The 13,858-nt window shown below is 36.8% G+C and overlaps 1 protein-coding gene across 1 annotated transcript; it reads left to right on the forward strand.

Annotated features, from left to right (window-relative positions):
* The first annotated feature begins 8,977 nt into the window (after window positions 1-8,977).
* Window positions 8,978-12,430, forward strand: LOC137404117 (peroxisomal membrane protein 11B-like). Its single transcript, XM_068090273.1, has 4 exons — window positions 8,978-9,071; window positions 9,678-9,760; window positions 11,169-11,290; window positions 11,807-12,430. The coding sequence occupies exons 2-4, from the start codon at window positions 9,693-9,695 to the stop codon at window positions 12,295-12,297; spliced, it is 681 nt and encodes a 226-aa protein (XP_067946374.1). The 5' UTR covers window positions 8,978-9,071; window positions 9,678-9,692; the 3' UTR covers window positions 12,298-12,430.
* Window positions 12,431-13,858: the final 1,428 nt, after the last annotated feature.

The raw sequence follows: 13,858 nt of genomic DNA on the forward strand, positions 1-13,858 counted from the left end.
AGTAAAAAATAATCCGATTCAGATACTGATTCAGATCTTTTGTGATGCATAGATAATTGTTAATTTTATTATACAAATATAATGCAAAGAAAATATAAATAGAAATATACATAGAAATATTACACCGCATTCTTGTTTCTCATCGGTCTCTTGTTCGTGATTGGCTGCAATAAATCATATCGCTGTAATTGGGAAATACCGCACTTGGTGATTACGTTCTGACTAAAGCCAAAAGATTTCTCAGCTGTGTTGATGTTTATCGTGCTATAGACATGAAATAGATTGTGTGACAGGCCTGGAATTCATTAGGTAAAAGTAAGGAACTTGCAGCTGATGATTTTTTATTAGTGTAGCAGGCTAAAATACGGTTTTCTGTTAAATAGCTGATCTGCAAAAAGTATCTGAAGTTTCTGATTTTTTAAGAAAAGATCGGCCGATACTGATTCAGATACTTGACACCCATATCGGCACCGATACCGATTCCGATATTGAAATCGGGGCAACTCTAATAAAAAACTCTTGTGGCTATATAGCAACTTCAGTGAGTCGTTGTCGTAGTCTGTCTCTATTTGAGTTATGTTAATATGCTCATACTCATGATAATTGGAAAATATTCATCAACTTTATTGAGCGTACATATACAAATATAAAACACGGTGACCTGGATCGTACCGAATCTCTTCTGGCACTGATTGAACTCAATTCTGTGTGCGACGAGTAATTTCCAATGCTTCGTCAGTGGATATACGTATGCATATTACCATCATCGACGACTGATCACATATGGCTGAGGCTTAAAGACCACTCACCCAAGCTGATGGGACTTTTAATGATGCGTATCCAGTTCCAGTTATGGCGTAGTCAAGCGGAGAGAATTTTGGGTGGACAGCTTGCTGACAAAGCCTGAAGCTGAATGGCTCATTGAGGCTAGCACTAGTGAGAACCCCACTCTCAACTTAGACGCAGCTATGAAATTGGCTGCCTGTCTTACGTGTGAAACTTCCTTCAGAGAGACAAGGGAGATCTTCTACAACATCAAACAAAATCTACATGAAAACATAGTTGCATACTATTCTCGAATCATCGATTTTTTCGGACAGAATTTCTAGACAATACTGATTTCTTGATTGCAGAAAAACTGATACACGGCTGTTGCAATACAGAATGTAAACGTAAGCACATGGCTAAAGCCAAAGACATCAAAGTTGCGGATACCTTGCAACTTCTACGACGATTTGAAACTGTTGATTCTACAATGAAGCATCTTGATGAACTTGAAAGACTACTTCACAAGTCCACTCAACATCATACAGAAATCCTACTTGAAAATCGTAGCTTAATGTTAAAAGACAAAAGTCAACGTCCAAACCATTCGCTTATAAAACTTTCGGTGAGTTAACTACTAAGCCTAAGCCTTGTCTCTGACGTGACAAAGAACCTCATTCTAGAGACAAATGTCCTGCAAGAAACGCAATCCATAGATATTGCGATTACAAAGATCATTTTAAGAAAGCATGCTTTAAAAAGAAAGTACAAAGACCCGGAAGCACCAAACATCAAAATGTCATAGATCCAGATATTTAGGACGACTGTGAAGACACATACGATATCAGATCCATAGGAACTGTCAATGCCAAATGTCAACCACATGAAATACTTACCTCTGTCAGGTTTTTCACTCATGCAACTGGCTCATCTCCGACAAAACATCCAATAATCAAAGGGAAAATCCATGCTGGAACAATGGTTTCATGCATGCCACTGGCAATCTGATTTTCTGTCGGACTTAGTAAACAAGCATTTGGAGCTGAGTGGCATTGTTCTTCGAGGTGTATCAGGCACAAATCTGGAGAACTGCATATTTATTGATAGCATGGTGACATGCAACAGCATACACAGTAAAGCTAGGTTCTACTTCGCTAAACCTGGTTCTGAACTTATTCTTGGTATGCGGTTCCATAGTAAAATTCATTTTCTCAACTACTCTTCATCATGTATACTATGCGAGGTCCCGGTGCAGAATGTACCGTCTATCTCGGATAATGTCAATGCAGTCCACATCACAAATAAGTTTGAAGTCAACTATGCAGATCTACAAAGGAAGTGGGAAAACATCTACTTCTTGGTAGAAAAACTGGCAAGCTGCTGGAAGACCTAAAACTCATGTTTCCAGATACTTTCGATGGTACAGCCTTACAATTTGATGAAGAAGTGTCTCTAAAGCTATCTTCAGAAGCCAAACCTGTACAACTTCCACCCAGAGCTATGCCTCAGAGTATCCTACCTCAACTGCAACAAGAAGTCGATAGAATGGAAAAAGGAGCCATCAGACTTTGTCCTGAAACTACGGCTTAGGTACACAACTTGATTACAGTGGTAAAAAAGAATGGAAGCCTCTATCTATGTCTTGACTCTAGAAACCTCAACAAACACTTCATTAGAAATTTATACTACACTGCATCTTGGGAAGATTCTCAGCACAGCTTTCAAAACAGTCAATATTTTTCTACTCTCGATGCAAAATATGGATACTGGACAATACATCTTAACAAAGAATGTCAATTTCTGTGTCAATGTCAAAAATACTGTTTCCTGCGTTTCTCATTCGGACTCTCTGTTGCTTCTAAAATCTTTTGTAAACACATGGATCAAGCACTGAATGGTATACCTGAAACATTCCACGTGCAGATAATATCAAAGTGCAAGGGTCAACTGAGGAATGTCATGAAATTCATCTACTACAAACTGTCGCAAAAGCACAACTGGCTGGTCTCAAATTCAATCCAAATAAATGTTCGATCAAGAAATGTCAGATTGAATACTTTGGAAGGATCGTCTCTCCTAAAGGTGTCAGCCTTTGCCCTAAAAAGTGAGTGCTGTAATCAATATGGCTCTACCAACAGACAAGCAAGAACTACAGGAACTTGCATTCTTGTCCACATTCATCCCAAACCTATCCAAGAAAACACATCTAATGTGAGACTTGCTAAAGAAAAATCTACACTATGTCTGAAATAGTGATATGCAGAAATATTTCAACGCCATCAAACAAGACATTGCTTCCACTAACAAGTTGGTATACTACAATCCCAACAAACCTGTCATCATTGAAACAGATGCATCTCTGAAAGGACTTGGAGCAGTTCTTATTCAGGATGGAAAACCTGTCAAATTCATTATCAAGTCTCTCACCAGAACGAATACTAGTTATGCAAACAATGAACGAGGGTTACTAGTTGTACTCTTCGCATGTAAAAAAACTTCACGCATACGCATTTGGATGCTCCATCACAGTTCACACTGATCACAAACCTCTGGAAGGAACCTTTCAGAAATCCATCAGCTTATCTCCATTTCATCTCCTGCGAATGCTACTCTTTTTGGCCAAGTATCACATACAGGTCAAGTATTTTGGAGCAAAAGGTGTCTTATTAGCTGATTTACTTTCATGTCTTCTGAAGCCAGGAAAGGATCAGGAGATACTAGGACTTGATGTGGCAATAGCACAATTGCTGAAAATTGCACCTACATGTCTAGAAACTCTTCAAGCTGAAACTCAATCAGACCCAAGCCTTCAGGCACTCAGTAGTTACATCAAGACTGGATGGCCTAAAAGCATGCAAGATCTGTCCGAACATCTCAGATATTACTGGTGTTTTCAAAACGAGCTCACCATACTTGATGGTCTTGTTATGAAAGGTAGCAGAATAGTTGTACCTGCCAACATGCAAGCCCACACACGCGTTTACATGACGCTCATCAAGGTTTAATGTCCATACTACACAGAGCTTGATGCACTGTCTACTGGTCAAAGATACAAGATGACATCACCGGCATGATCAATCAATGTAGTGAATGTCAAAATCATGCCAAAAAGAAGCCACGTCCTCCAGAAAGACAAGTATCAGCATCTCGACATTCACAGATGCTAAGAGCTGACCTCATGGACTTCAAAAATCAAACAGCACTAGTTACTATTAACTTCTTTTCTGGATACATCACCTATGATCCACTCACTGGAGCCTCAACCAGGTCAGTCATTCGAGCGCTGAGCAACAATTTCCAGAAGTTCGATCTGGTCGAGGAAATATATTCCGATAACGGACTATGCTGTTGATCAGCACATTGCACTAACTTCTGTCAAGAGTTAGAAATAGCTCATCAAACATCCAACCCTCACTATTATCATTATCATCACCCTCACAGAACATCAGACCGAAGACCACCATAGACTGTTGCTTCATTGAATCACAGCCATAATAGACTCCTACAAGAACAAAAAAGTCCTGTCTAAGTGATCACTGTTTAAAGACTTCCATAAACTTCACATAAGCTGCTGCATCTACAATATTGGAATCATATGAACACGCAATGAACCTGCTAGGTTCAGAATACTGGAAAACAGCTATAGATGAAGAGTTGAGCACAATCAACGAAATAACACCTAGAATATAGTACCGCTACTCAGAAGGAGGTAAGAAACATAAGGCAAGTGAGTATGCACGATCGTATGAGGATAAGAGGCAAATCAGACATAATTCACATTACAAGTTCACAGTCCCAACTATAAAACTTACTCGCACAACTTGTGTCACATTCATCATAACACGTCTACCAAGAACAGTATGGTCATGCACCAACTCAATATGAAAAGAGCATACTTAAATGCGCTTTTCAGTGCTGACATGTATTGGCAACATTTGGATACAAACAAACTCACCTTACACAACACCTGATATGAACTAAAAGAGTTCAGACACAACAGATTTGAAGCATAATTGACTTTTCTTTTGTTTAAACCGACACATTCACAGACAATGACCCATGTGTCTAAAACACATTGTATAATCTTCTGGGTGGACAGGGAATCCGCTAAAACAATGACCAATATCAAATAGAAACTAACCACATGCTTCAACATTATTTTCATGTAGAGTTGAACTGGTTTCGCCGTGCTGATTTTATTCGTGAGGGTGATAACAAATACTAGATATTCTTGAAACGTGCACTGAAAAGATCCTGAAACGCTTTGATATGTACAACAATCGTAAACCAGCCAAAACTACAACCGGCAAGACTTCGAATTGAAGAAAGTGACTGATAACAAACACAAGTCAGTAAAAGACTTTCCATATCGTCAACATATATACATGTAGGTGGTTTCATTTACTTCTAAGCTACCAGACCTGATATAACTTGGGTTGTCTTCAAACTTGCATTTTCTCAACAAACTTGTTCTAGTCTATATTTTTGCACCCAAACAGGTTTTAGGGTATCTCAAGGGCACCATCGACTGCTCACTGATTGTCTCACTTACCAAAGATGCACTCTAGATACTGTGATGCAGATAGAGGTGGCGAATCTAACAACTGGAGTTCATCGACTGAATATATTTTTGCTTTGAGTGACAGTTCCCCAATCAGGTGAAAGACATGATTGGTTAACCAAGATACCATGTACTACTAAAGCCTAGTATATAGCTCTCTCTCTCTCTCTTTAGCCCTTTCATCTTTAGCTTGACATTGAGAAGCGATCAACAAAGATCAACGAAGAAACAATCAAGTTGTACGCTGTGACAATTCAAGTGTTCTAGCCCTCAGACAGTTTTCAGAACAGATAAGTGTGAGACAGCTCTTCACACGCAAGCAAACATGTATAGTTTAATAGCATATCAGCACTGCTAAAAAGATGATTGACTGTCATACAACAACACATGATCCTTCAAACTACTAAGCCATGATGCGTAAACTTATCACTTATGTTTAGGTGGCATGCTGAAGTGTTGATTACGACAACTACAAATCCTAAGTGACTGTATTAGGTTGGACTTGTGCATTATTCCATATTCAACAAAAAGCTTTCTGTTTTTCTTTTACCTCCAAATAATTATCAATCGTTAAACTCTACTGTAATTTCTTCACGAAAGGAATGCTACATCCTTGACATAAATATAGACATATATAATTTCTATTTAGTCATAATTCTATTTATTCAGTATTTACCTGTCTATGTTTGTAGTTGTGTCTGATTGTCATTTATTTTTGTGTCGTCTTATGGAATCAATAAACGTTAGACTGAGTTTTGTTCATTTACATACTTTGTTTATTTAATTTTCATTCATTTGATTTTGAATTGGCCAAAAGATCTGCAAAAATTTCCAATTTGTTTCAGGTTTATGTATTAGATCTGCTTAGTTTGCTTTTCAATTAATGGATAGGCGACAGTAGACTGTAGTTTTAGAATGTTGATCACTCTCCTCACTTTGTGCCTAAATAATGAATAAAGTTTCATAAAAAGTGAAGAACTTTCATTTTCAAAGACACATTGAGAATCACAAAATCATCTCTTGCCCAAAATCCTTATGTTATTATTAAGAATGTTATAATCCGATGTACATATTCACATCCAAAAAAGATAACATAAATATTATAGTGATCAGATTTTGTGAAGATAGAATTAGTTTTAACATATTCTCACTGAAAAGAGATAACTTGATTTATTTGGAATTGATATTTTCTATTGATGCTTTCTGCTTTATTACTGATCAATATTACTGTAAAACTTTTTTAGTTCGTGAGCCTCTATTGTGTACAGAAATGTCTGACACCACACATTACGGTGATGTAGACACAGAGATTTTTTGCTAGAAATGTTTCGAGCCAAGCTCAATATATGATCCAGGTAGACATTCAAAGTTTTCTTTGATGTCTTCCTTCATACCATCATGCATACACCAACTTTCATACATTTTAGACAATCTAGACAACCAGTTTAGTTGTTTTGTTGAAAAAAATTTCTCTTTAGTAAGCCCATTTCAGAGAAGAAGCATTGTTGTTATAAAGCACTTGCTGTTAAAAATATTGAGTATTTTTGGATTTGTCACTCGGTTAACAACTAAAGAGTTGAATGTCTTTGCTACTAGGATGATCCTTCCCAGTGCTCACATGATCGCAAGTCATGTTATGACTTCTGCAAACAAATTATATTTAAAAAAAATTATTGGTGATGAACACATTCTACACCATCATGATTTTATTAATTTAAATCTAATTTCATATTGTAACAGACATGTTTATATATGAAAATCAATTGCTGAAAGGGCTGCATAAAATCAGCAAATACAACGTTGCAGGCTGTAATAAGATTGGATGGAAGTGAAAATATTAAAAATGAGAACAAAATGATATCAAACAGTATTTAATTGATGAAAATGATTAGTGATTATTGATAGTGATTGTTGATAGCGATTGTTGATAGCGATTCTTGATAGCGATTGTTGATAGCGATTGTTGATAGCGATTGTTGATAGCGATTGTTGATAGCGATTGTTGATAGCGATTCTTGATAGCGATTCTTGATAGCGATTGTTGATAGCGATTGTTTATAATGATTGTTGATAGCGATTGTTGATAGCGGTTGTTGATAGCGATTGTTGATAGCGATTGTTGATAGCGATTGTTGATAGCGATTGTTGATAGCGATTGTTGATAGCGATTCTTGATAGCGATTCTTGATAGCGATTGTTGATAGCGATTGTTGATAATGATTGTTGATAGTGATTGTTGATAGCGGTTGTTGATAGCGATTGTTGATAGCGATTGTTGATAGCGATTGTTGATAGCGATTGTTGATAGCGATTGTTGATAGCGATTGTTGATAGCGATTGTTGATAGCGATTGTTGATAGCGATTGTTGATAGCGATTGTTGATAGCGATTGTTGATAGCGATTGTTGATAGCGATTGTTGATAGCGATTGTTGATAGCGATTGTTGATAGCGATTCTTGATAGCGATTGTTGATAGCGATTGTTGATAATGATTGTTGATAGCGATTGTTGATAGCGTTTGTCTATAGCGATTGTTGATAGCGATTGTTAATAGCGATTGTTGATAGCGATTGTTGATAGCGATTGTTGATATTGATTGTTGATAGAGATTGGTGATAGCGTTTGTTGATAGCGATTGTTGATAGCGATTGTTGATAGCGATTGTTGATAGCCATTGTTGATAGAGATTGTTGATAGAGATTGTTGATAACGATTGTTGATAATGATTGTTGATAATGATTGTTGATAGCGATTGTTGATAGCGATTGTTGATAGCCATTGTTGATAGAGATTGTTGATAGAGATTGTTGATAACGATTGTTGATAGCCATTGTTGATAGCGATTGTTGATAGCGATTCTTGATAATGATTGTTGATAGCGATTGTTGATAATGATTGTTGATAGCGATTGTTGATAGCGATTGTTGATAGCGATTGTTGATAGCGATTGTTGATAGCGATTGTTGATAGCCATTGTTGATAGAGATTGTTGATAGAGATTGTTGATAACGATTGTTGATAGCCATTGTTGATAGCGATTGTTGATAGCGATTGTTGATAGCGATTGTTGATAGCGATTGTTGATAGAGATTGTTGATAGCCATTGTTGATAGAGATTGTTGATAGAGATTGTTGATAACGATTGTTGATAGCGATTGTTGATAGCGATTGTTGATAGCGATTGTTGATAGCGATTGTTGATAGCGATTGTTGATAGCCATTGTTGATAGAGATTGTTGATAGAGATTGTTGATAACGATTGTTGATAGCCATTGTTGATAGAGATTGTTGATAGCGATTGTTGATAGAGATTGTTGATAGAGATTGTTGATAACGATTGTTGATAGCGATTGTTGATAGCGATTGTTGATAACGATTGTTGATAATGATTGTTGATAGAGATTGTTGATAGCCATTGTTGATAGCGATTGTTGATAGCGATTGTTGATAGAGATTGTTGATAACGATTATTAATAGCAATTGTTGATAGCGATTGTTGATACAGATGGTTGATAGTGATTGTTGGTAGTGATTGATCATTTAATACAGAGATAGTGCTGCAGTTCAACTGTGTACGAATGAACAAATTCCTTCATATCATAATAACCAAACAGATAGATAACTTTACTCAACACTTCTAGCATCATCTCTCTCTCTCTCAAGTGCCATGTCCTGTGAGGATTTGGGTGATCATGGTTTTTCACCACTTCCTACCCTTTGTTCTTTTCAACAACGCTTGCTCAGGTACCTTTGCTCTCTCTTTCTGGTAGTTGAGCCGCCATTCATTTGCTCAGGCTTCCCAAGTAGGTCAGCCATGCTGTCTTTCCCTGCTCCGTTGCCCTTCAATTCTTTCTGTTACTGTCAAGTTCTCTAAATCTCCATTTTGCATTATGCCTAAAAACTTGAGCTGTCATTTTCTGATTCTTTTTCAGCGTCATGTTAGAGTGATAACATTGATTAATGCCTTCTGGTCAGGTTAATCACATTTATATTAATTTCAATAATAAATGTACTTGTGCTGAGGGATTAACTGAAGTTAGATATGTGTTGTCATTTGTATGTTTCAGCTTTGCGCAATCAAAAAGTTTAACTGACATGTTCAAATTATTGTGTAATAGTGGCTTCTGATAGAAAAGTCACAGCTCTTATTTTTATGGCAAGTCGTGCTGGTGAATGTACGATGTGCTGGTGTAAGTGCGGACACTCTTCAGGATTGGCTATATTATTACTGGAGAGTGTTCACTTTTACCCAACATTTTATCTGATTCTTTCTTAGGCCTTAAATAGAATCCAGTGAAATTGAGGGATGTTTCATATCTTATAACTGCATTTACGCTGCTTTTATTGTAGGCTCATCACTAGAGAATGTCTAACTTTCCAAAGAAGGCAATAGCATTTGGTAACACTGTATCTGGCAGAGATAAATTATGCAGGTATTGCAGTAAACACTGGTGCTTATAGAACCAAGCATGAGTTTATTATTTACTTATTAGTACTTCCTATTATTGTGGTTAGATGCTGTGTAGTTCAAACTGTGTGCACACATATTCAGAGTCAGTAGGTGGTGTTGCTCATTCATTTACAGGTTGATACTTTAATTTATCTATATAAATCTCAGTTTGTCTGTTCGTCTGTACTTCTGTCTGTCCAGCTATAGCGATGAAGTGTTAAAAATGAGAAATCCTCTGTAAACTGGATTTGAACTCACAACCTCCAGTTCTGTGGACATCTATTTATCAAATACACTACACTGTCCAACTTGCTACACCATGGAATAAATTTGGCACATACTTGGAATAAATGCCAATCTTTCATGGCTTCAAGATTAAACCATAGATATAATAAACCATAAATATAAAACCATAGATAATAATATAAACCATAATATAATAAACCATAGATATAATATTGTAAAGGTTTTGTGTGCTGCCCTCTACTACTCCAAAGTACAAGACTCAGTGCAAGAGTTCATACGTATATTTTATCTGCTTAGTATACAGTGGTTACAAGAATAGCATGCAACAAGTCATATAACAGGCGCAGATCAGCTCTGCCTTCTCATCAAAGCGTGTGCTCTTATATAGTAAGAGGCCCCCCTCTCATTCCACTTGGCTGGACTCAGCTTGGCTCGGCTCTACTCAGGTTGACTCTGACTGGCCTAGCTCTCTTCATCTCATTATTTCGCATGTCTGAGCACAGCCTGGCTCAGCTGGGCCCTAGGCCCTAGGCTCAGCTCTCAGTGAATCACATTCCACAACAATAAAGTAGGGTTTATTATTATATCCAATACCTATGCGTTAAACACTGCAGCTAGCTTTATGTGTTAAGCCATACCAGAAGGAAAATGCATCTCCATAAGTGAAGAAAAATGCTTAAACTCATATAGCCAACAAACTATCGCAATCAGTATAGATCTCTTGTAGGCACTGCAGCCTGTACGGTATGAATTACACAGAAATATGCTCAGTAAACATAAACAGCACAGTTCACAGAAATAGACAAACACCTTGATTTAAAAGTTAGAATGGTAAATGTTTATGTTGAATATGTTAATTAAAAGAAAATACTTCTGTACAAAAACTTTTTTTACCCGTGCAACGTCAGGCATCCAGCTAGTTTGATGACTATCGTTGTGGTGGATAATTTGGACAGAATAATATAATTTCCAATTTTTCAACAACTTATTAGCTTGTAAGAATCCTGACTATACACTATTTTCTATAATTAACAGGGTTTCCAAGATGTGCAATATTTGGATAAAAAGAAGAGTGCTGAATAACCACATAGTGTGAATATATGGGAGTATATAATTAATATTATCATGTTGCATGTCATTTTCAGACTGTTGCAGTATAGCTTCAGAGGCCTTTCAGATCTGCTAGATCGCCTGGACAGCTCTGAATATGCTGTTTTAGTAAAAAAATTCAAAAGACTCGACGCTGGCATTAGCACAGCCAGGAAACGTAAGTGAAGGTAGTGCAATAGATGTTTGTCAGCCTGACCAAATACGTGTTCACCACTTGAAGTGAACTGTTAAGTGAATGCTTTTGTTAAACTCAATAACTTGCAAGTGCCATGTGTATTCCCCACACAACCAAGAAAAATGTTGTTTAGACACACATAGAGTGTGCTGTGCCATTCTATTGCATAATGGGATTCTTGATTCACTGAAAAAATGTGACAAGCTGCTAGATTAATATTGCTTTCATTTTATTCACAGTGGTCGAGTTTGTTTGTTGAAATGCACTGCTGTTATAAACAAATATTGAAATCAAATCTATGGTTAGCATAAGTCTATGAAATTATTTGTGCCTTGATTATGCGACTATATTTCATCTAAATTTCATGTAGTGCTTCTGTAAGCTTACTATAGTAATACTTCATCGATGATCTCTAATATCATTGCACCAGTTTTATTTGTATTTGCCATCTGAAAACACTGCATTAGTAATAAATTTTCAAATTTTTATTTATTGCAGTGATGCGGATAGGCAAAAGCCTGGAAATGCTATACGCTGCCAAGGATGCTTTCTACATTGAAAATCTTGTAATCCAAACCTGTGTGGCGCTCTCCAGAATATCGAGTGCTTGCTTTCTCTTCTTAGACCACATTATTTGGCTTCGCAGGGTTAAGGCGATAAAGATTGATATAACTCCTGTTTCTCGACTTTCCAATCAGTTTTGGCTATTGAGTCTGGTTATGAACTTGATCCGCAATGCCCATGACTGGTATAGAATCCAACAATATCATACTCAGAAACAGGCAACAGCTAAGCCAACCGACTTCGTGCCTGAAACTTTACCCACAATACTAGATACTGCTAAAAATGCATTTGACATCTTAATACCATTGAATGGGCTTCAATATGCCAAGGTACCTGGAGTGGTTCAAGGTGCCACTGGTGCACTATCATCCATCATTGGAATCCTTACTATATGGAATAATCATTTAAAACTTCAGAACAAATAGCATTGATTACATTTTAAGGGACTACAGCAGTCTTTATATAACTTATAAAATTATTCATTGCAAACTGATTCCAAACCATTGTATCTCAATATGTCAATCTCTAAATATAAAGATCATGTAATTAACATTTAAATCTAATTCTAGCTCTGGCATTTGATCGTTTTATATGCTGCGATCGCATTTTCCTCCAATACTTGAAAGTGTCTTTATCGTAGTGGTCTACTGATCGGGTATGTGGCTCGAGGTCGAGTTCCCACAACCAACTTGGATACTCTTCGTCTGATTTTATCTCTGGGTCTGTTCCTTCCTTGTAAATGTTAGCACCACAACAAAACTTCGTCAGTATTTCCGGGTCTGTTTCCACGGAAATTCCGGGTCTAGCCGCTCCTGAGACAAGCCCTAAAAAGTAGGAAAAGTTTAATGTGAAATGGATAACTTTACAAGGTACAAGATAAAGCATATGAGATGAAGAACCAGTGATTTTCTACATATTGTTTTACAATCTGAGTGAATATATAAAGATTTCAGGGTCATACTGGAGCTTGACGAAATCAACACTACTGGGTCGCAATGTAAAAATGGTTATTCTAATCAAAGTTTGTAGTGGCTCCATTAAATAAACAAATTATTATGCTGTTTCTTTTTTCGTCTGCAGCACTCTTAAGTTCTACGCTGTAGCGGTTCACAGCGAATTGAGCCATGGAGGATATTTTACACAAAAATTAATGCAAAGGTACTCTGAAAATAGTAAACTAGAACTGTTGCTTCGCCAAAATCCTTAATTTGATGGACCCCACATGTGCTTTGTGACAAGCAGTTACTTGCTAACAAAGTAATGCCTGGTTTCATTATCCACCATTGCAACCGATTTATGCGGCCAACTCTCATTGTGTCATTGCACCATCAGTTCTACCAGTAACCTAATGTAAAAATATGAGAACTGATTTGTTATCAACATACGTACTTATGCGTAAAAATATATGTAAAATTTAAAACTAAAACCAAGTTAATCAAGTGTAATATGCAAGCCCGTATTCCCTGGGGTGGCGGAGCCGCCCCAACTTTTTAATGATTTTCAGCGGCAATGTACTAAGAATTGCAGTCTAATCCCATTCACTTGGAATTTCTGACAACTAATTTACTAGCAACTAGCGTTCTATATTGTCTCCGTGGTGATCTCGCCAAATGAGTGATCTTGTGAGATTCTGTTAAGACTTGGAAACTGAACTTTATTGCTTATAGTGGGAGTGTGAAGAAGATCCCCAAACTTGCATTTTCCTTATCATATAAATTTTAATGAATGTAGAATCAAAACATCGATGAGGAACACCATGGGGCAGGCTGGTGTAAATAATCTTCTAATATTACACATCTATAAAGATGTTGAAATAGATACAGAATCAGTTGTGAAAGATTCCTGCCATAGACACATTGACAGAACAAGAGCAATTACAATAAACAAGTAATAGCTCTTGTTCTGTCAATGTCCCTTACAGAAATCTGTAGTGTTATAAGTTTTATATCGTTCGTTGAATAAAGAAAAAGTTTTGCCTACTATGAA

Source organism: Watersipora subatra, chromosome 1, assembly GCF_963576615.1.
Source record: "Watersipora subatra chromosome 1, tzWatSuba1.1, whole genome shotgun sequence".
Classification (NCBI taxonomy): domain Eukaryota; kingdom Metazoa; phylum Bryozoa; class Gymnolaemata; order Cheilostomatida; family Watersiporidae; genus Watersipora; species Watersipora subatra.

What these genes read in the sequence shown, in the direction of transcription:
- LOC137404117 (XM_068090273.1), top strand. Translation starts at nt 9,693, where the DNA reads ATGTCTAACTTTCCAAAGAAGGCAATAGCATTTGGTAACACTGTATCT. An exon ending in GGCAGAGATAAATTATGCAG is followed by an intron (nt 9,761 to 11,168) that starts GTATTGCAGTAA and finishes TGTCATTTTCAG; the next exon opens with ACTGTTGCAGTATAGCTTCA. An exon ending in CATTAGCACAGCCAGGAAAC is followed by an intron (nt 11,291 to 11,806) that starts GTAAGTGAAGGT and finishes TATTTATTGCAG; the next exon opens with TGATGCGGATAGGCAAAAGC.